Here is a 22818-nt window from a genome sequence, read left to right on the forward strand (position 1 = left end):
TCTAACAGAAGAAGTGAATGATCAAATATAAAGTAAAGAAGCTCATTTTGTAACGCTGTAGCTTGGAACTCATTTTTCACAGATCTCCATTTCTTACATTTACTACTGGTCTCGATCATATTAAGATCCTGTATCTTAGCTATATATGTTTTATGTTTGTTTTCTTTTTGGGCATTTTGTGCCCTTTTATTTGAGAGTGGACAGAAGAAAGATTAAGAGAAAGACCCTCTGGTAATAAAATAGATTATTGCAAGCGCTTCTGTGTGTAGTGCAAAAGTAGAGCACGTTTTTAAACCTCTTAATTGACAAAGCTGAATAAACATCACAGTGTTGTTGGGTTTCAGGATCTCTCCAGCTTTATTAAAATAAGGGACTTATTTTTGTCAAAGGTAGAAACAACTTTGGCACCGACAACAAAGTACAAAAATAGAACAGTTCATATTCGCACATCCCAGTTCACACATTCACACGCTGAGACTAAAGGGATAAATTAGTATAAAGACATTAGAAATCAGAATGTGTCAATCACACGCAGTGCGACCCCTCCTGACAGAAGAAGGGCTACAGAAAGGAAAAGCACACTTTCATGGACAATTTAAACATTGTTAATAACTACATGGACAATCTTTAACACAGTGCTTATTTTCTGACATGTTTTAGAATATTCAAATGGAAGTAACCATTACGCGGAGGGAAATGTTACAGAACGGATGCTAAGGGCAGGAGTCTGCGTTTATCAAGAGGATGAATTAAGAGACTCGACATTAAACAGTGAAAAGACTGGCTTTAAAAGAGGATCGCTTCGATCAGGCAGCAGGGCATTTTATGCTTAAACATCTTCAACTAAACCTGGTTCAGAAAGTTATAAGGCGGTTATTTCAGTCCAGTCGCAGACAGCATGGCTTCTACAGGGTGAGACAGTGCAGCGGTTTGACAGTGAGGGAGAAAAAGACGCCGATCCTTTTACTCGTGAGGGTTTGGGGGAGCGTGTGCGTCTGCCAGCAGGTCGGGTCGCAGGCACTCAATGGGGCAGTGAATGTTCTGGAGGAAGATACATTGAACAGGTGAGATTACATGCCACAAACAAATGATATTGCAATTAATAGTTATTTAAAGTTCTACTCACCAGTTTGCGAAGTGCGTTGTCTCCATATCTAACGGGCTGCAGCAGACTGGCATCGACATCACCGCCTGGTCTGCGGCAGTTCTCGCATCTCCAGCCCTGATCGGACCAAACGTACACAAGTTAACATTTCAACATACTTCCCATTAAGACAACCATTAGTCAATATATGCATTATACTGTACAACAAGTCAGAGTGACAGATGTGTCTTACCTGCTGTCCTCCAAAGCATGTGCAGGTGCAGATAGCACCCAGGTACTCCTTCTGCCACTGGTTTCCCACCTGGTAAGCTTTGCCATCATCGTAGCACACAGAGTCATCTGTATGGGCATTCAAACATGTTAAAATTCACACGCAGCTACTTCAATTGTTCTCGGGAACATTTCCTTTGATCTGAGGAGGCCTTACGTGGTTCACACTTGAATTCTCCTTTGCCATTTCCCAAACAAGTGCAGCTCATCAAGTGACCGTTTTCTGCACGGCGGTCCCACTTTTCTCCAATGCGATAGTTGATGCCGTTGTCATGGCACCACTCTAATGATGGACACAGGAATAGTTAAAGAAAGTGATATATATTCCCAATTTCCGTATGTGTGTCGTTACTTCAGGATAAATAATCCTACTTGATGAATCGCATCTGAAGTGGCCGCTGCCCAGACCGAGGCACCTGCACCACAGCTTGAAGCCGGTCTCGGACATGCGCTCCCACTCAGCACCAACGTCATGGTAGGTTGCAGTGAAGGCATCATAACATGAGTCCTTATTGGAGGAGGGGACTCCCTCTGGGACTGAAGGAAGAAAACAGTTTTGGTAAACCATTAGTAACTTGAAGATAAATTAGCCATAAAAAAAAGTGTGGTAATTATTGTTTTAAGGGTGTCTCCATCACATTTGTGCTTCTCAATGGATTTTTACTGCATGAAAATGTATTATGGCAATCACTTTTTATTCACATTTTAACTTAAATAAGCTGCAGCCACTGTCTATCATTCTATGAAAATAACGGGCAGAAAGGTAAAAATAGAACCAAAGGCCAGGCAGGTTTTTCTCTACAGCTTAGGTAAAATAAAAGCCCGGTCCACTATTGTAGGACTTATGGTACACACAAAACTATAGGTTCTGGTTTAAAACAGTCACCAGCTCTTTCCTTTTACTTGCCAGCAGGATGTGAAGAGAAGCTAACAAATGCAGAGGTTCACATCCACCCTAGATTCATGTAACCACAGGTGCCTCATTGACATTGTATTTAGATTTAGTTTTCTTTACTTAAAATACAGAAGTTGCTTCAGCTTACTTGTGTTTCCAGCGGTGATGACCTGCTCCAGAATCCTGTGTTTGAGCGCCCCCAACAGAGCCTCCACGATCACATTGTAGTTGGCTCCGGGGGTGAGTCCGATCAGGGTAGCAGTGGTGGCTGTGCCGGGCAGGCGGACCTGGACAGGCAGAGAAAGACGTTACCTTAAATAAGAGATAGCTATCTAATATGAAATAATGTTCAGATAGCATGTTGGGCTGTGCCGGAAAACCACGACTCGCATCTCTTACCTGGAACATTTTCTCAGTCGGGTGTGTGAGAGGATGGCAGGACACCACGTAGGCGTTGCTCTGTCTGTAAGGCTTCCAGGAGATGGAGGTCTGAGTTTGGGCCTCCTGCGGGACTCCAGTGTCGTTACCAAAGGAGGAGCCGATGGGCAGGTTCAGCTTCAGTATGGGCAGCCTGCGGCCCTCTACATCAGGAAGGGGCAAAAAGACGAGGGGCTCACGTACTTGCCCATAGGGATACTGTGGGTTGCCACTGTTCCCGTTATATCTGTTGTTGCCTCCATTGTTGTTGTTGTACTCTGTGTACTCCACATTCTGGCTCTGACCACCAAGCCCATCCTGCCCATTGGTGCCCACTACCTGGACTGTGTTGTCCTGGTCAGTTTCAGGCACATCCAGCTTGTCGCCAGAACCTCCAGGGCGGGGCAGAGGCAGGGGGAGCAGGGATTCTGGGTCTGGGCGGGAGAGATGGGGTTAGGGAAGCAAGCAGGTTAGATGAGGGGGAGGTCAAGCAGAGCTGCAATAACATATCTCGGCCAGCAGGAGGCGACTGATATGTAACATTGCTGGGATTCTATAGTGTGTCTTCATGCAGTACTGCAAACACACAAGATATTTTGAATGGCATTTCCGGAGGCATTCAAAATAAAAGGGATATTATTGTTTTAGGAGCCTGATGCTAACGGACTGCAGAGTTTATCTCACAGCCTCCGAGCTCTCACAGCAAAACATTTAGCTTGGCAGAGCACATTAAAGCTGCCATTCAAACCCTAAAATTTGATAGGATATTGACCCATTCCTCATTTGAATGTTGACACATTGTTCAATGATTAAAAAGCGTCAACATCACATTTACTCCTGTAAAGAGCAGAAGTGTTAAATACTCACGAGTCCTGGCTTTTCCCACCAGAGGTGTGCTCCTCTGTGTGTTCTGGATGGCAACGATCTTAATGATGTACTCTGTGCCCGGTCTCAAGCCTAGGAAGAAGAAAGACGTCATTAATAGAAACTGTCAGCACCTGTTTAAAGTCTGGAAGTATTCATAACTTAAAAATCAAAAAGAAAGCACATACCAGTTATGGTGGCGTAGTTCTGGCCTGCGTGGGGTCGTGGGGTCAGCTCTCTTGGCACTCTCCCCAACTCCTCGTATGTGACGTAGTACCCTGTGATCTGTGTGGCAGGTGCCTGCCAGGTGAAGGACATGGAGGTGGGTGTCAAAGATGTGAACTGGAGGCTGGTGGGGGCCTGGACCACTGGTTCAGCTGTGGAGAAAAATATCCTGTTAGAGCAGGTCATTGCTTTTTGCATCTGTGTGTACTTTTGAGTTATAGTTGTGACACGTCGTCCATCTTTATACACAGTCATTGGATCAGACACAGGTTTGAGTTGTACCTGTTTTAATAGTGAGAGGGACTGGGGCGCTCTTTGTGCTGCGGTTCAGAGTGTACATGTTCACAATGTATGTGGTTCCTGGCTGCAGGCCTAAGAAAGGAAGAAAAACAAGTTACACAAGAACGAAACATCAAAATCACACTTCCAAGAAGTCCCTTTGTTGACCTTATTTCATCTCTTTAAAGGTCTGTTGAGCAGGTGGTGTGCTTTACCTGTGAGAGTGAAGGTGTTGGTGTCTGCTGGGATGGTCTTGCTGATGGTGGGGTTAAAGCCATTGACGGGTGTAGCCTCGATGAGGTAACCAGTGATGGTTTCCAACTTGGAGCGCCAGGTGAGCGTGAAAGAGGTATCCTTCACATCAGAGATACGCACACGGCGAGGTGGACTCACATCTGAGGACGGAAAACAGACATCAAACAGAGCCGTGGTGATGACAGGAAATGTGTCTATTTATGGTGCAGCCTGTTACCCTCCAGCGTGGTCGTCTCTCCCTCCAGTGGTCTGCTGGTGACGGAGTTCTTCAGAGCGTAGACGTGTATCTGGTATGTGGTTGCCACCTACGGTACAAACACATACAGCTGATATTTAATCACTGACTGTCTATGAATCCATGTGAACACTAAGACAAGAACTCTCTTTACCATGAGTCCTGGTACGATGACACTTGTGGTGTCCGGAGCAACGTTCATCTCTTTGGTGGGGCCGTTGATGTTCTTGGGGCTGATGACCACACGGTAGCCCGTCAGGCGTGCGTTAGGGGCTTGCCATGACACAGTGAAGGTGGAAGGACCAACCTCTGAGACCATCAGGCGGGTCGGAGAAGGGATAACTGAGGAAGTAAGAAAACATTTATATAATGTGAGTCAGGGAACATTTAAATCAGGACTTTTTAACAGGCAGCCTGTGAGCTAAATCTGCCCCTTTAACGACCTCAATACGGCTCTTTAATTATTTATAAGAATAACTATAATAATTATTATTAAATAATTATCTAGCCTGCCTAAAAAGCAACTGAATATATCTGTATTGATTTAACTCTAATTGTGCTGCTGTTGTCTGTGTTTTGTACCTGTGGCCTGGGTTCCCACCAGCGGTTTGCTGGGCGTGCGGTCATGGAGGGCGATGACTTTAACAGTGTACTCTGTCCCGGGACGAAGGCCTCTCAGCAACACGGTGTGCATGTCACCTCTGGGTGCTGGACGCAGCTCTCTCTCGCCCTCCTCTGGGCTGGAGTACAGGACGCGGTATGACGTCACCGTGCCGTCTGGACTGTCCCAAGTGATGCGCATGGAGGAGGAGTCGATGTCGGAGAAGGTCAGGTCTTTGGGACGGTCCATTGCTGCAGAAAAGGGGGGAGACGGGGGATTTATTTCAGCTTTGAACTATTGTTTTTATCTTGAAATAATGTTTCTCTACCCCCTTACCCCACAACAGAAATCAGTTTTTTTTGTTACCAATAAGACATCAAGAAGAAATAAAGTTACAGCAAAAAACAACACCTAGTGGCCTTTCTTGGATACGTTTTTAAGTGAAACTTACCAGTGATTGCATTATCCACCACAGGGGAAGAGGGCTGTCCGTCATTGCCCAGGGCATAGACACTCACGACATACTCAGCAGTGGGCATCAAACCTGTGAAGGTAATCTCCGTCTGATCTGTAACAGGAAAACAAAAATAGGAGTCAATAAGGGCAGGATGCTGCATTGCAAATATCTTAAATCATATATAAGGTTTTTTTTGTTTTGGTCTGTCTTACCAGGAGCTACCACTTCAGAGTAGGAGGGTCCCTGGCCGTTCTTGGGGACACTGGTGACCCTGTATCCTTTGACTGGTCCCTGAGCAGAAGTCCAGCGCACTGTGAGGCCGTTATCACTCACATCGGTCAGTCTCATGTTAGTGGGGGGCTCAGTATCTGAAGGAGACACGTACACAGAGTGAGCAAAGATTTAACTCCTCAACAAAACCTTTTGTTTTAAATGTCTTTTTCCTGTTCTTTACCAGTTACGTGAGTGATGTAGACGGGGGTGTTGGAGGCGGGGCTGTCCCCTCTCCCGGTAACAGTGTAGACAGTGATGGTGTAGTCAGTGCCGGGGTTCAGACCGGTGATGGTGGCGGTGCTCTCAGTGCCAGGGATTGTGAATTCTTGAGTTGCGCCACCTAGAAAAAGAAAAATGAAGGAAACGGTGTTAAAGTCAGATCTTTGCTTGGGTTTAGAGGAAACTATGATTTTAAAAAAGTGTACATACCTGTGCTTGCATAGGTGATCCTGTAGTTCTTCACAGAGACAGAGGGGGCGTCCCAGCGAATGGTGATGGTGGTGGGGGTGGATGATGTTACCTCCAGGTCAGTGGGAGCATCAGAGACTGAGGAGGGAATAGAAAAGGGGAAGAAATAGTTGCATTATTAAAAAATTGCTATATAATTACTATGAGGAACTTCACCAAGAAAAGGAAAGAGGAGTTTACAGTAGAAACCAGAAGAGAAACTCACTGGTGGCCTGTGTGCCAGTCAGAGGCTGACTCTCCTGGCTGTTGCTGACAGCGTACACATAGATCAGATACTCCGTCTCTGGTGTCAGTCCAGTCAGAGTGTAGTAGGTTCTGCTCGGGGGAAGCCTCTCATCCTTGGTCCGCCCGCCGCTCGTCCCCTGATAGCGGACGCGGTAGCCGCTGATAGCAGCAGTCGGAGCCAGCCAGTGAATGGTGAAGGAGGTGGTGCGGATGTCGGAGAAGTCCAAGCCAGTAGGGGAGTCCAGAGCTGGAGGGAAAGTTTGTTTGTGATGAAACTTTTTTAAAGTAAAATATGGACATGAACCAGTCTTGCTGAACCACTGGCACTTCCTCAAAGCATCCACTGTAATACTCACTTGTCCTCTGAGTCCCTGTGGCTGGTTGACTTTCACGTTCACCGTACACACACACAACACTGATACGGTACTCTGTGTTGGGCAGCAGGTCTTTATGGAGAGACAATTATATAGTTAGAATGGACCAATCAAAGAAAACCAGTTAATTTTGACCTTAAAAGGGGGTTTTATGCTAATTTCAAGCTTCATATTTCACTCTGTGATACCTGTGGAGTAGCTTAGCATAATTTACAGTTTAAAAAACTCCTCATACAGCCACTGCCTGAAAAGACTCAGTCAGCTCTGTCCCTTTAAGAAACCCCGCCCCTACACGCCCACTTTCTTCTGATTGGCCAGCTCTCCGAAGCCTGCTGAGGCTGCAGCGTGTAGAAAAAACTGTGTGAAACCTGGCGTTCACAGCACCCTGCAGACTGAGCTGAGAAGCCTGGGGATTACTCCAACATACTTTTACCTACAGATTTGAAACTTCACCCACTTTTAGTCCAACATTATAACATTATATATATGTCTCACAATGTGAAACAGCATAATAGCCCCTCTTTAAGGCATTCTGACAAACACTTTTAAACAGATCTTTATGTCCTCTTACTCTGCAGCAGGAAGGTGTTGGTGGCTCCGCCAACATTAACCTCCTTGATGTCATCATCAGTAGCGACAGGGTGGTAACGGATGACAAAGCGAGAAATGTCGCTTGGCATGGCAACATTGGGGACGGTCCACGTCACCCTAATGTGATCAGGACCCACCCCGCCAAACTGCAGGTTGGTGGGAGATGGGACAGCTGGACGAACAAGAGAAAAACGCTTAACTACATAAAAGAAGATTTACAATAAAGAGAATTAAATTGATGTGATACTGAAATTTACTGTAGTTTTGAGTATATCAAGTGCTGTTAATGTGCCTAATGAAAACCCAAGCCCCTTCCCACCGATTGAGTGAAAGAGTTAAATCACCAGCATATGTTTGCTTTGTGTGTGTGGTCGGCTTGCTTTCCCCCTCCTCTGTTACTGTGAAGATACTGATGTCATAGTCCACGCCCGGCTCCAAACCATGAATCGTGTAATAACCAGCTGATGCTTCCACCATGTCTTGAAAAATTGGCAAGCTCTCGCCAGACGCTACTACCGTTATCCGGTAAGCAGTAATGGCAGTATAGCTCAGAGGGATCCAGCGCAGGCCAATGGTGGTGTCAGTGATGTCAACAAAGTCAATGCGACTTGGTTTGGGGATTTCTGAAAGGGTTAGGTCAGTTGCAAAGCGCAAGCAAAATTAGACAGAAAGAAAGACTGAAAAGCACCAATAATTACATTGGTTACATCTAATACATTATTTCCATTCCCAATAAAGCAGTAAGAAATCCAGAGTGTACCCATAGCCATGCTTGATAGAGATAATAACAAATTACTGAAGTCAACAAACATTCAGAATTTACTTCACAATTAAAGTGCATTTTGTAGTAGTGTACTGAGCATGCTCCAAAACAAAGAATTCACCATCCCAATTAAACAAGATCTCCATGCAAGGTTAGACAATCCTATGTTAGTAGAAAGGTATGACAATTAAAGCTGCATTTAGCCTACAGCCAGTTAGCCCCCAACTCTGAGCTTTTTAGCCTATTTAGCTAATTGTTTTGGTCGTGAGGCTCATTTACATTTTGGTTGGATCCTTATGCAATCCATTGTTTCCAGCTGCAGCAGATAACTATTGGCTAACAAGCTTTGCTAAAAGAACTGCACTACAAAACAACAAAGCTGATTGACAAAGTGAGCAACTAGCTTAGCTAGCTTGTTGGTGGAGACCAAAACCAAGCTAAAAGGACAGTGAGTATTGAGCTTAATTTGTCATTTGGGCACCCAATGGGATTATAATGTTCAAACCTATTAGCAATAGAATCTTTTTAACCTATTTGGCCGCTTAAAAGCTGTTTTTAAGGGTGTTTTTCTTTTGAAAATTTGTCAACTTTAAATAGAAAAAGTTCATGCATTTAGAGGTATGCATTGTAATGCTGGGAAGATATCAAATATAACTCGAATGACAGGAAGTGAAATATTGGACTCCGCTCCAATTTGAATCCCACTCCTTAACGATACTGAGTGCGTGTTTGTAGTTGTGTGTTTGATGCCTTTGAACACGTGTGAATGTTTTCATGGTGGTTCCTACCTGGAGTTACAATAGTGGACACAGGCCCACTTTCCAAATGACCCTTGTTAGTGAAAACACTGATGTTGTATTCAGCCCCAGGATTCAGGCTCTCTAGCTTGCATGAGGTCTGATCAGCTCGGACCAGCTCTTCCAGGGAGTTTCCTCTCTGGCCGTTGACTGGCGTGCTTGTCACTCTGTACCCTGTGATGCCTGCAGAGGGTGGGAAAACGTAACAAATACTGATTAGAAAGAACATCATGTCAAGTGATTTTGGCAACTAATGAGTCACTGTGAGTAATGAAAAGGTAATACCAGGAAGAGACGTTTGTTCTGGTAAAAAAAAAAAATCCATTTGTAGGCCAAGGTCTAGACTTGGCGTGATCCAACAGTGCGTGGGGAGCACAGTCAATATTTACCTGGTGTTTTGGAGGCGACCCAGTGGACAGTCAAATCTCCTGTGTCTGGGTTGGACTCGACTCTGAGGTCAGTGGGAGGAGACAGAGCTGGAGGGAGAGCAAAGCCAACCATAACTTAAGTGTGAGAAACTTCATTTGATGGAGCAGTAACTTTTTTCACAAACCCACGCTGAATGGGTAGAACTGTTTGGGCCTTAAGCACAATTAAAGCAAACTGTAGTTCAGTTATACAGCATATTTTATAGTCATCCAACGTTGTCTTATTTTCTCTTAAAGTGAACAAGATACTCACAAGTGAAAACGTTGCGGGAGATGGGTTGTCCTTGGTTGCGTCCGTTGAAGATGGGCTGAACGCTGTAGGTGTACTGAGTTCCGGGAATCAGATCAGGAATGTAAATACGTCCAGTGTCAGAGGTCTGTTCTCTGGGAGACTCGCCCTCCTGGCTGGGCAGCACAGACAGCTGGGGAGAAGGAAGCACAGAGATCAGAATATATGCATTAAATATTCCTCAGCAAAGACATTGAAACAGCCGAAATGGATTTTTTGGCCACTTGTGGGGGCAGCACAAAAAGTTGGTGACAAAACACTGACATATTATCACTTTAAAGCTAATACGGCAAACATACGGAAAACTGTTGCCTACTTAAGTATCTGCTAGTTTATGTTTGCAGTTGTTTATTGAGGGAGGTGTCCACGTAGTTCAGCGTTTTGGAGAAGAGTAGACGTTTGATTGAGTGTTTGTTTTGTTTCCGGGGACACCTCAACCTCGGGTTAGCTGCTGCGACAAAGAAATAAATCTGGGCTCTGTTTAGCTAGTATCGCCTCTTCCTCGTTCTTCCTATATCCGTCTAGCTACCCGGCGGTAATTAGCGGTGTAATTTTGCTTGAATGTGAACAGTTGATCTCTAGATAATGAGATGATTTTTTCATGTAGTTCTATGATGCAGGTGTGTACCTTGTAGCTGAACTTTCGGACAGGTATCCAGGTGACAATAATGGAGGTATCAGTGACCTCTGTGCTGAAGGGAGGAGCATTTCCCATCTGGGGGGCTGGAAGGAGGATGAAATTGGGAAAATATTATTAGATTCATTACAACATTTTGCTCCCCTCTCTGCTTATGTTCTGTTTCCCTAAATACTGACTGGTGGTAAAATATGAAGTCATGCCCTCGCTGAGCTCATTGTCCAGCTCAGAGTGGAGGGTAGCAGTGTACATGGTGTCTGGACGTAAGTTCCTCAAAGGGAACTGGGTGACTCTGCCCGGGATCCTCTTCTCGATGGGGCTGGAGCCCCCGATGCTCAGGAAGAGACGGTAGCCAGTGACGATGGCACGAGGGGCCTCCCAGATGACCAGGGCACTGTCGGGGCCGAGGTCGGTGAAACGCACGTTGGTGGGCGAGTCGGGTTCTGGAGGGGTTAAAAAAAAATTATGAGGAAAAAAATCTCTCAATTTATATTTTGGTATGATACCTGTGTGTTTTAGAATTCAGGCTCTTTTCTCCATAGTGAAACTTACTGGTTGATTTTTCCCCAATCAAGGGCACGCTCTCCACTCCACCGTTGATGGCGTAGATGTAGAAGCGGTACAGGTTGCCTGGCTGCAGGTGGGTGATATCAGCATATGCGTTGGGTGAGATGGGCAGCTGCAGGGGCCTTGTCTCGGTGCCGTCAGGACCAATGGGGGAGTAGGTCACCCTGTACCCGGTAACTTCGCTGGGTGGCCCGGTCCAGGTGATGGTGATTCTTACATCTGAAACCTCGTAGAACTGCAGGTCTGTGGGTGCAGGGACCTTCTCTGTGGAAAAGAAACGGAACATTTACTAACAGAGTGAAGTGGAAGCACTCTTTGATGAAATGAAAAATCTGTTGCTCTGTCTGGTGGAAGCTTTGCAACAGCCACATCTACTGCCAGGATAAAATGTTTTATGTATTTAAAGTTAGACTGAGGATTTTTGTGTGAGTGTGGGCTGGATTTACATGCTTGCCTCCCTAAGTGTTTTATCTACATTTGATTAGTTGCCTGATCCGAGAGCCCTCCGAGAGAGTTCATCCAGGGGACAGCAAAGACTTAAATGAAGATAAGAACCCTCTGAGAAAATATCCTGGCGGTATAGCTATAGCTGTTAAAGTATATTTTGACAAAGCTGTGTTTTGACAAGCTCAGTCTTTCCCAAACACTGGAGAGCCCTTCCTAAAGCTCCCTGACCCTATAAGGAATCTTAATCTGCACAGCTTGTACTGACAAAAATAATCCAAAAAGAATAATATAACATCTGAAGAAAAGAATAACATACTGTGGATGTTTTAATAAATCAAAAGACCTGCCATGGGCAAAATCTATGAAGCAGCTTTCTGTATAAAAGGTTTACCTGGTCGGGTAGATCCTGCGGTGTTGACCTGTACAAAGAGAGGCTCGCTCTCCTGGTTCTCCTCCACAGCGTAGATGCTGATGTTGTAAAGGACTCCGGGGTGAAGGTCGACAAGGTTCACGGAGGTCTCGGTGTCTGACAGGGTCAGCTCGGTGCTGCTGCCTTCAATTGACGGCGTGTACACCACACGGTAACCTGGCAGGCACAGGAATACAGTTACACACACGCCAGAACAAAATGAAAAACTATATCTAACTCACTTTGAAACACACTTGGTCAAACAAACAAGTCCTTACCAGTAATAGGAGCCTGAGGCCTGGACCAGCTGACTCTGATGGAGGTCTCGGCCACCTCATCTACTGCATGCTGAGCAGGGCTGTCAGGAGCTGGAGAGAGGGAATTAATAACGTCATAAATTACAGAAAAATTAGCTTATTGTCATGACAAAGATGAGGACAGGGGGCCTCCCACCTGTGGTCTGGGAGGTGGTCAGAATGAGGTTGGGCTGTCCCTGATTCGGGAGCTCGTAGACGTTGACGTTGTATCTGCGTCCTGGCAGGAGGTCAGAGACGGTGACAGAGGTGGATGTGCGAGGAAGATCTGGAGGAGCAGACAAAAAGTTAGGTCAGACAAAAAGCTAAATATTTTCTTTATGTTTAGTATTTCAGGGCAATGTTGCAAATCTATGTGTGGGCTTGCTCAATGGAAATTACTTTTGCATCAATGTGATGACACATGTTAACCCTCCAGGTATCTATTTGGCTTAATGTACAGACTTGGCTGGTTATTTTCCAGATATTAACCATAAAACAAAATGTATCTACACCTGGATATAACATAAACCCTAATAGATGACTTTAGAATTGGTTTTACAGTGTATAATACAACTATCTATTTTGTTGCATTATGGAGTCATCATGGAGGTTTCAATGATGTTCTTACCGAGGACTTTCGGCTTAGCTCCATCCTCACTGAGCTCATACTCCACCCTGAAGCCAGAGATGGTCGCAGAGGCCGACGTCCACGACACGACGAAGCTGTTTGAGGTGATTTCTGTCACAGACTCAGATGTGTCCAACACAGGAGCAGGCTGGGTCGTCTCTCCCTCAGATGTTTCCACTTCAGAGATAAAAGGACATAATGGGAATCATGGGAATAATTCTTTAGGTCTGTGGTGGCATTGAGCGAATGTTCCTAGTCAAGTCTACTCACAGGAACCATGAGTGGTGGTGAAATCGAATCGTGTGATGTCGCGACGTCCGTAGGGCAGGATGCTGATCAGCTGACCCTCATAGGTGATGCCTGGACGCAGCCCGCTGATGGTGTACGAGTTGAGGTGGCCGGGGATGGTGGCCTCCCTCCAGGCCCCACGGTTGTTTTTCTGCCAAACAGAGCACAAATATGTACGTTTAAGTCACCTTTTAACAACATAAAGTATCAATAGAAGTTTGGAAAACTTTTATATGATTATGTGATATAATCTTGAAGATTTTCATTTAAATAAATGTCTGTTAAGTCACTATCTATCGCCGAATGAGGTAACACAATGGTGATTGAGCCTATGGCCCACTGATGAAAGCCTTTGCATTTGCAGTATATAGCATTATTACAGACTGGGTGTCTTCATTCACAGAAATAATCACAAGTAGCGCCCAGTTAGTGACGGGTTTTCCATCACCCAGCAGTGGTTGGTCTACCAGAGAGGGTAGGCGGAAACATGGAGGTCACACATGCAACACTGTCTGGATATCTGGGAAGTGTGCTCCCGCAATAACTGTTTATCACCATAGGTGATAAGAGAACGCCAAAGAGAACGAGACTGAGATCTTCGAGATTACCACTTTAACTCTTGAACATATACATTTACATCATAACTAGACAGACTCTATCTTCAGTTAAAAATAATTTTTCATGATTGACAGCTCCAGATCAGCTACTGAAAATACCATGCAACTGCATTAAGCAGATTTCTTGACCCTAGATGGCTTTAAAGCAATTCACATATTTGAGAACGCAATTAGGGTATTATAAATTTAATTAAATATGTCTAAATGTGAGGATTTACATGAATCATAAATTCATCCAGAAAATTAGCACTGCATTTGGTAGCCTGTGTGTTTTGGACTGGACTCTACTCAGACCTTTTCGCTGCCACATCCTGCTTTAGAAATATTTAGACTGGCTTTGCTCTCTGTCGGAAAGCTACAAACTATCTCAGCAGGAGAGCCACATGAGAGCTTTGAATGATTGTGCTCTCCAAAATATACAAAACCCTCCAGAGGAAATGTGTTTGAATGAAATATTTATGAAACGTGATTAAAGTCAACTTGTCAGTCTTTTCCATCTTCAAAGAGAAAAGCAAAATAAATCACGGTGAGGGGGATGTTTTCTTTGGACTATAAACTGTGTTTGGAGCTCATGTACCCTCCAATCACCGTGTTTGTCCACGCTCAAACTCCAGTCAACATTAAAACAGCACCTGACCTCATTCAGACTGTTTGCTCACCTTAAGTAATGCAACCAGTCAGCAAATAACACAGTTTTAAAAGAATAAAGACTGACTCACAATTCTCCATTTCAGGATGTACTGGGTGATGTGCACGGATGAAGGGGGGTTCCACTGGATGGGGTGGGAGTCTGGCTGCTTTCCTGCCTCTGTGATGATCACCTGGACCGGTCTGTGGCCGTCTAAAGCAGGTGGAGGAAAGATTTGGAGGAAAACATCAAAAGAGAGAAGTTCAGGTGCGAACAAAGCAGAAAAAAAAGACTCCCACATCATGAAATAGGTATAATATGACTGTGTTAGCTGTGTAGAGTGTGGGTGAGAGTTGGCTTCTTTATGCTGAGGCTCTGTCAGAAAGATTCATCGTTTTTGGGACAGAACAAAACCACCAGACGGTGCTAAACCAGCTCAAACACCACCTCACATCTTACAGTGTGACATAACACAAGAGTATTATATTCATCACATGTTATCTAGCCTCTGTACCCCTTAAAATACACACATTCACACTGTCTATTCAGCACACACACAAACACACACTTCCCTCTGCTCTGGTAGTGCTGCAATAAATGTTGCAACTGTGTCTTTTAAGGTCAATGTTTGATACGCAAATATTCTGCAGTACAAAGTATTACATGAAGCAACTTTTACACAACCAGAGGGAGACAGAAAATGTGTTCAAAGCTTAGCACAGCATCTCTTTTCCCCTCAGCAGGTGAGCGGGGGAGGAAAAAACCTGCCAAACTACAAAGACCAAGGGGAAGACAGGGGTGATGTTTTTGGCCGACACGTCTCCATTTGCCGGACTTCAGAGTTGAGAAAACCCACGCTTCCCACCCCTAGACTGGAAAGTGAACGTTTCTTTTCAGTGACGTGTGATGGGGGGTTAAAGGTAGGTGAGAGGGGGGGGGTAAATAAAGTAGGGGAGTTGAATAAGAAGAGCAAACACAAATAAAGAACTAACTGCTGTCTGACTTAGGTCTGAAAAGCTGCAGGAAAGAACTGAGAGGCGTTGGATACATTAATAAAAGAGCTTGAACACACTTTCCTGTTTCCTTTGGTTTTGATTAAACATTAAAGGGCCAGTTCGCCAATTTTCAACCTCAGTCCTGTCATGCTGTTATGGGGACCTAATGCCATTATGGTAGGAAAAAAATGTATTTCGCTCTGTGCCTTTGGAGGACACAATCTGCTTCTCCAATGGGCCCTGGAAAACCTCCACCAGACTACATCAAATGCGTCACCTGGCGGAGGCCAGGGAGCTTGCTAAACTACACTTCCTCAATCGAGGACGCCCGCCTCCGATGTCATGTCTCGTTCAAAATCGTTAGGTTTGAAATGTAGACTGCAGACCTGAAGATTTTTTAGCCGATCCACCAGTATATTCTCGTCTAATTACAGATTCTGTACCGCTCTGAGCCATTGCCTGCAGTGATCAATGTCATTGACTGGGAAGTGATTGTATTTCACTCCAGCGTCTCTCGCTGGGCCGTTCCTTTCAGAGGGAGGGGTGCAATGCATGCTGGGTGTTGTAGGAAGGTAGAATGGGCGAAACCACGAGCTGTTTGTACGACTTTCTCCACAGCTATGGCGGAAATTTCAAATATTATTGCTTCTATTGATAACAGAGAACACCAGCTTTGACTGACAGCGGCTTTTACCAGGGGAGAACTGCTCCTTTAATATAACTGTCACTGATCACCTCTCAAAAGGGGGTAAATCAGCACTCAAACTGTTATCTTGTAGTGTGCAGGTGATCAGGACTTAAATATCTGGACCTCTGAGGAGCCTCACACCAGCCAATATTATGACAAATGTATAATGGATAAAAATCTTATTTTTAGAGCCATATCCTCTTAAACTAGAAACTGATGCTGAGGATGAAATCTTGATGCAGTTTGCCTTTACTTACTTACATAGTAGCATATTTACGCCATGAAAAGACATGTGAAACTAGTTCCCTTTTATTTCTTTTTATCGCTGGATTATTTTATAATTCTGACAATTCTCAAGAACACTTTTCAAACCTGTTTCAAACCTTTTTCCTCTGAATTTAAAGTAGATTTATGAAGGTTTATCCTTAATGAGCATCAGGGATATGAATTTGAAGTTGTAAGACATGCATCACTGAAATATATGTGCATCATGTCTGTGTGTTATGTGTTTGGTTTTGAGGAGAATGGAGGAGAATTTTTGATGTAAATTGAGTGAAACACTCCATATTTAACATATTCAAGCACAACCTGCATAACAGAGCTGAAGTAGACTGTAACTTTAATTGGGTGATGTTGAGAAGATTGTTTTTTCTACCTGTGTTCTGCTGAGGTTCACATCTCATCTCTCCAATCCCGTTGCCATAGCAATAACAGCGATAGTGGACGTTATGGATGACTTTGTTCCATGAGTCTCCAACCTGATAGAACGCCCTGGTTTGTGGCTCCTGACACTGATCTATGGTGGGAAACATGCGAAAAAGAAAAGGCGTGGTTGTAAATGACAGATGGAAAGTGCATTAGCGTTTTAATTCCCCAACAGCTGAGAGAATGAGCCACGAACGCACCGATAGCGTCACACCTCCAGCGTCCGCGTCCCTGTCCGTAACAGGTGCAGTTCATCATGTAGCCCTCGTTGTGGCGCTTAGAGAATTCCTGGTTCACTTCATAGGTCAGGCTTTCGACAATACACTGATCTGGATGCATAGAAAAGAAGAAGAGTCAACATAAAGCCGACACGCTCTCTTGTCAGACTGCATGGCAGTTTGTATAGAGGAACTTTAAAAGAGTTTTGTTTTAAAGTCTAAAAGGCGTTACCTTTCAGCTGTGAGTGTGCAACGCAGCTCCACTCCCCGCGGTTGTTGCCCAGGCATGTGCACTCCATCATGTGACCCATGACATCATGGCGTTTGTCCCACTTGTCGCCAACACGGTACATGGTTCCATCGTTGGTGGTACAAATATCCTCATGAGCTGCATGAAGAAAGACGAGGAAAAAGAGATTAAAAAGAGTTCTTAGCTGTGTGTTCTCACAGTGTGTATTACTGATACACCATTCACAGGTGGCTGTGTGGTCGCACAGGGAGTTCTCTTTGGTCCGGTTATCGCAGAGTCACAACTATGTATGTAATCAAATGTTATGTAACAGCTTTGATTTGGTCATTACGCTCCCATAAACATAAACCATCTCTTCCTAAAACACCAGTAATCAATCCTAAATGTTTACAAGTGACCCATGCAGCCAAACAGTCATTGACCCAGTGTGTTATCACATCCTCCACATTTACAGTGTATCTACTCAGACATCTACTATTTTGGACATACAAAATAAAGTGAACCAACTTTAATGTTTATAATAGTAATTTTTGCATCTATCAAACATGACGCATTGTCTTATAGGACTAACAGGAAGTACTTGACACTACTCTCTTCATTGCTATGAGGGCTTTATAGAGTGCATACATTTCACACTTTGGACAGTCGAATGAAATAACAGGAGATAAATACAATAAGACCTTAGAGGAGCTACTAGGTGTTTTTTTTAACCTTTGGACTGCTTTCAGTCTTTATGCTATGCTATGCTAAGCTAAGCTGATGGTCTCTTGGCTGTAGCTTCACATTTTGTGTATGATTATGACAGTGGTGTCAACCTTTTATCTGATAAGTTAAAACAACTGAAAAATGTTCTAAATGTTAAATAGACTGTACTTATATAGCGTTTGTCTAGTCTTCCGACCACTCAAAGACCTAAGTGCTGATGTCCAATCAATCTATGCATTCCTACCTGATGGCTGTGCCAACAGGAGCAATTTGGGGTTCAGTGTTTTGCCACTTCGACATGTGACTGTAGCAGTCAGGGATCAAATCCCCAACCTTCCGATTGAGAGACGACCGACTCTACCACTGAGCCACAGCCGCCCCAAAACTTTCTAAAACTTTCTCCAGAAGAAAAAAATCCTTTATAAAACTTACTTAATAATATTAGACATTTAACTTACAGGTTTCACTTTAACTGCACAGTGTAAAACCATCAAATCAACACTTTCACACACACACCCACCTGCCATGGGGCAGAAACCATAGCGCTGTTCTGTGTCGTAGTCGTGGGTGGTACCGCACCACCTCATGCCGTCACGGCGCCCATCAGAGGTGCAGTCGGTGTAGTTGTGTCCGCTGTAGAGGAAGGGGAAGTGACACAGGGCACCGTTGGAGTTTCCACCTCTTGTTGCCACAATGGCTGGAAAAGAGAGGAGACACAGCAGTTACAGAGCTGCTCTGATCTGGTGAGCTAGCTCACCGTACAACGTAAAGGCAAGACTTGAGAAAAGTCAGCTAATAAATTGATGTTAAATGGCTTATTTGATGGTCGACGACATTAACAGGCAATTAAAAGCTAACAATATATCTACAATACCCATAAATGTTCTAGTCTCACCGTTCTTCTCAGTACAGAACGAGTACTTCTGGTCTGTCTCATAGTCGGAGGTTGTGGAGCACCAGAGCTGCCCGTCTGTGCGTCCGTCTGAGGTGCAGGAGTAGTAGGTCTTTCCCATGAAGACGAACGGGAAGGCACAGGGCTGTCCGTTAGAGTTGCCACCGTACGCCTGCTTCCTGGACTCTGCACGAAGAAAATCAACAACAGTGCTGTAAGTTTAAGATGCTAATTAAACTAAAATCTGAATAAGAATCATCATAATTCCTCTTTCCTTCACTGATGACCCTGCTTTCTCCCCTCCCTCCTGTACTCACCCCACTCCTGACAGCTGACTCCATTGCCCAGACAGTTACAGATCATGTGCTTGAGGCCCTGGCTTCTAAACCAGCGCTGATTATCGTTGTAGATCGCTCCAGAGTCTGTGCGGCACGTGCCTTCAGGCAGCTCCCGAGTCTCGGGGGTCATCACGACTGCACCCGTGGCTGTAAAACAGATTTAAAGAATAATAAATATCAGGCGATACGGTGAACACAAAGATGAGCAGGTTTTGAGCCTCACATCGGCCTGCGTTGTGTCTCTCGCACTTCCACTCCCCACGGCCGTTTCCTAAGCACTGACACTGCAGGATTTGTCCACTTGTGTCTGTCTTTGTCCATGTGTCACCGATACGGTGAGACCTCCTGGTTTCCTTGTCATTGCAACGGTCTGGTTGGAGACAACAATGGTCAGCTTATCCACTCAAGAAACATGTTAATGTGTGTGTGATTATATTCTTCTTACTCCTGGAGGTGCATGTGATGCGTCCATTTCCCTCTCCCAGACAGGTGCAGTCCAGCATCATCCAGCCCTGGTACGGTTTCTCCCAGGTTTCACCCACCATGTACGATGATGCAACGCTGTTGTCAAAGCAACGCTCAGCTGCACGGAAACACAGGAGAGACTTTATTGCATATTTTGAGTCAAACTACAGAATCACAGCATCCAAATCAAATCAGACAATAACAGGAGCAATAAAGCAAGTGAAAATCAATAACTGTGAACCAAGAGGACAAACATGCTCTCTCACACACTCACCTTGTTTGTCATGACTTTTGTCAAATATTTACACAGTCATGATTCTGAAAAGTTGCCCCCTCCGTACTTTGTGTGCATATGAATGTGTGGTAGCCGAATATACAAGCTTCATATTCAAAGTTTGGATATTTCACATCTGTCTGTGGTTTACACAGAAAGGGTTCACCTCCTGGTTGGTTTAAATTTGTGACTCACCCACAGGTTTGCAGGTCCACTCTCCTTTGCCGTTTCCGAGACACACACACTCCAGCATGTAGTCCGCAGTTTCATGAGGCCTCTGCCAAGTGTCCCCGATTTTATAAGACCTGCCACCTTCATGGCAACGATCTGTGGAAGAGAAAATATAGAAGTTAAATTGAATATTCCTCATTATGCACACACACATAACACATATCAATCATTAACATTCTCTAAGTCTTAGAGAACATCCTGAAGTTGTTGCATTAATGAACGTGTTGATTTGCAGTAAGTCGTGCATGAGGTGTGCTACATGAAAGAAGTCATGCTTTTTTTATGCAAGCAGTGTGCATGAATACATGATCAAGTGATTATATAAAAGGACTATTTTACTGTGATTTGCCTTCACTTTGGACCTGTAAGTCTTCTGGTTACTCACTTGCAATGGTACAGCTGATCTTTCCTTTACCAGAACCAATACAGGTGCAGTCCCACATCATCCCGTCCTTTGGTCTCTCATAGGTCTGACCGACCCGGTATGTCTGGTCATTGTTCTTATCATAACACGTCTCCTCCACTGAGAGAGAAAAAGAACAGTTGAACTTGTGCGCACTTCGTTTGCTGCTTAATTACGCACTGATGATTGAAACAAGTCATACTGAAGGCAACTCTCCCAAAATAAAGTCAGTTTTCACTCATTTCCACCTGCTAAGACATGTCTGGCTGGTCTGTCACTGACCTTCAGGCTTAGATTTACACTTGATGCCTGCTGCTCCATTGCAGGTGCACACCAGTGTGCTACCCAGGTACGGCTTCTCCCACTGCTCGCTCAGTCTGTATGATCGACCGTTTTCCTCACAGCCGACTGGAAATCATACAATAAGAATATTATTTCAGATATTATCACGTTAGAAAGAAATGATAAGGCAAAAGTAGAGTACATTTTCTGCATGTATTGGCACAAAACGCACAATAATTTATATCTGAAAGCATAAAGACATTCATCTTTGAATTATTGCACATTAAGGTGGATTAAACTCAAGAAAACTTTAACAAATAGAAGTCCTTGTACCAACCTGTAGAAACGGCCGATGCATCACGGAGCTCAGGATACATCTGATACTGGCCGGATTGTCTTTTACTCTTTGGTAAGCCGTGCACTGCGCTGCTTACGCACAGCGCAACCAGCAACCCTGTTAGCGGGCCACCACTCATTTTGGGGGAAAAGAAGGACTTCAAAGCTATAAGTATATAAAGGAAAAGCAAGCTCTACAAAAGAGGCGAGTGCAGAAGTCAAGTGTAGCTTGGAGAGATCTATTTTACGTCCCTTATCGTCTATTCCCCGCTGCCGCCTCGCAGCCGGTGCACCAGGACGAGGAGAGGGGAGCGCGCTGCTTATATACCCGGACACACCGCCGCAGCCTGCTGAAGGGGAGGGGTTTAACTGGAGTTTGGATGACCCGCCCGAGAGCAGGAATACAGACACTCGACACTTAACAAATAAAAAAACACCAAGTTAGGATGGACGAGCATCGGAAGTTTGTTCAGGTGAGATGGCACCACAGTCCTTGAAACCTGCTGTGATGGAGGGATGACGGAGGTTCAAATGTTAAAATGTCTTTGACAAATAGATACAAATGTTGACAAAACCATGATATCAAATATCAAGAAACCCCAATAAGATGCACACTTTACATTTAGTGTGTTTTCAGTGTTCCCTGGAGCTCTGTGAGATTATTTTTCAAGTTAATTCATTTTGCAATGTTCATATCTTCAAAGCAATAACTAAATACTTCAAAGCTTCATGTAGGCCTATATGCAATGTGCAAAGACTAACAAGACACATCATACAGCTATAGCATATACATCACTTGGGGGCCCATGGTAGCTGACGGTCCCCGAAAAAAGCTGACTCTAAGAAAATTGTTTTGCAACATCCTACATGAAAAATACTTTCAGGGGCTTGATGATGAATGAGGAAGAGTTTAAGTTCTGCTGCGTTCCAGACAGGAGGTCTCCGTGTTGTGAAATTAAACACAATCATCAGTTTTCTTCAAATTGCGTCATTGACAGCAGCAGCAGTTTTTCTTCTGTAAGAAGTACACGTCTTTTGGACACCACAGTGATTCATTTCTACCTGTAAATGCCTTAATGGTTGTTGTGCAGAAATGTGTTAATTGCATGTGTGCCGAAAGTATTCAGTAAAACCCCAATCCTACACCTCCCACCACATACACGCAGTCTCTGCTCTGCATCCATCACCAGGTTTCTATTGTCTTCATTTATCACCTGTCTGGTTTAGCCAAACTAACTGCTCTCTCATGTTTGTGTTCATGTTGGACAGTGCAGCGTCCCAGTTTAACGTGAGGTATCCACCACTTTGAAAAAATATAGACTTCTGCTTAGAAATTGAATATTATGGTATAAAGTTGTATTATGGCCAACTTCATTTTTGGGGAGAACATTTCAACAATTAAAGACAGAATCAATTGTGTTTGCAAGAACTTTGCATAATAAAATGCATTATCAATTAAATCTACAGTGTTTTCATGCAACACTGTCACATTCTGGTGATCAATACCTGAATTCAGATGTTCCAAACAATCTCTTTATTAAGTGATTACCGACTCAATTTGAATGCACTACTTTAAAATGTTCCTTGACATGAATTAATAGCTCCAGATGTGTAGTAGAGCATTGTATGCACCTTAAACCTGTAATAAAGCCCAGTGTATTGTATTTGTATTCTAACCCGGGGATTTTATGGAGCAATAAAAACAACC

General features: G+C 44.2%; 1 protein-coding gene across 2 annotated transcripts; it reads right to left on the reverse strand.

Moving 5' to 3' along the window:
- Positions 1-333: 333 nt before the first annotated feature.
- On the reverse strand, positions 334-21250 carry fn1b (fibronectin 1b). 2 transcript variants are annotated; one of them, XM_069666358.1, is made up of 46 exons: positions 21112-21250; positions 20775-20900; positions 20475-20612; positions 20054-20185; positions 19565-19702; positions 19343-19489; positions 19099-19266; positions 18785-18967; positions 18410-18586; positions 17167-17322; positions 16917-17045; positions 16667-16807; positions 14420-14541; positions 13066-13234; positions 12796-12972; positions 12325-12453; positions 12150-12239; positions 11854-12048; positions 11001-11279; positions 10628-10891; positions 10440-10534; positions 9776-9944; positions 9484-9570; positions 9086-9277; positions 7879-8157; positions 7515-7706; positions 6926-7015; positions 6550-6816; positions 6306-6422; positions 6058-6216; positions 5816-5971; positions 5598-5714; positions 5128-5397; positions 4700-4887; positions 4528-4615; positions 4271-4450; positions 4059-4148; positions 3740-3928; positions 3555-3644; positions 2670-3121; positions 2419-2557; positions 1748-1912; positions 1533-1658; positions 1338-1444; positions 1127-1222; positions 334-1041 (listed from the first exon to the last, which is right to left on the reverse strand). In XM_069666358.1, exons 1-46 carry the CDS (start codon positions 21248-21250, stop codon positions 964-966), a joined length of 7377 nt encoding a protein of 2458 aa, XP_069522459.1. In that variant the 3' UTR covers positions 334-963. The 2 variants fall into 2 exon arrangements, with proteins under 2 accessions (XP_069522459.1, XP_069522382.1); XM_069666281.1 differs by lacking the exon at positions 7879-8157.
- Positions 21251-22818: the final 1568 nt, after the last annotated feature.

Source organism: Semicossyphus pulcher, unplaced genomic scaffold, assembly GCF_022749685.1.
Source record: "Semicossyphus pulcher isolate SPU_LCO1_2020_fin unplaced genomic scaffold, fSemPul1.0.p SCAF_1, whole genome shotgun sequence".
In the NCBI taxonomy this organism is placed as follows: Eukaryota; Metazoa; Chordata; class Actinopteri; order Labriformes; family Labridae; genus Semicossyphus; species Semicossyphus pulcher.

Bases quoted from the DNA above. Each gene is read 5' to 3' on its own strand.
- fn1b (XM_069666358.1), bottom strand. From the start codon at position 21,250: ATGAGTGGTGGCCCGCTAACAGGGTTGCTGGTTGCGCTGTGCGTAAGC. The intron at 7,016-7,514 runs GTAAGAGGACAT...CTCTCCATAAAG, and splicing joins CAACACCTTCCTGCTGCAGA to ACCTGCTGCCCAACACAGAG. The intron at 3,929-4,058 runs GTACAACTCAAA...TTTTCTCCACAG, and splicing joins CCCTCTCACTATTAAAACAG to CTGAACCAGTGGTCCAGGCC.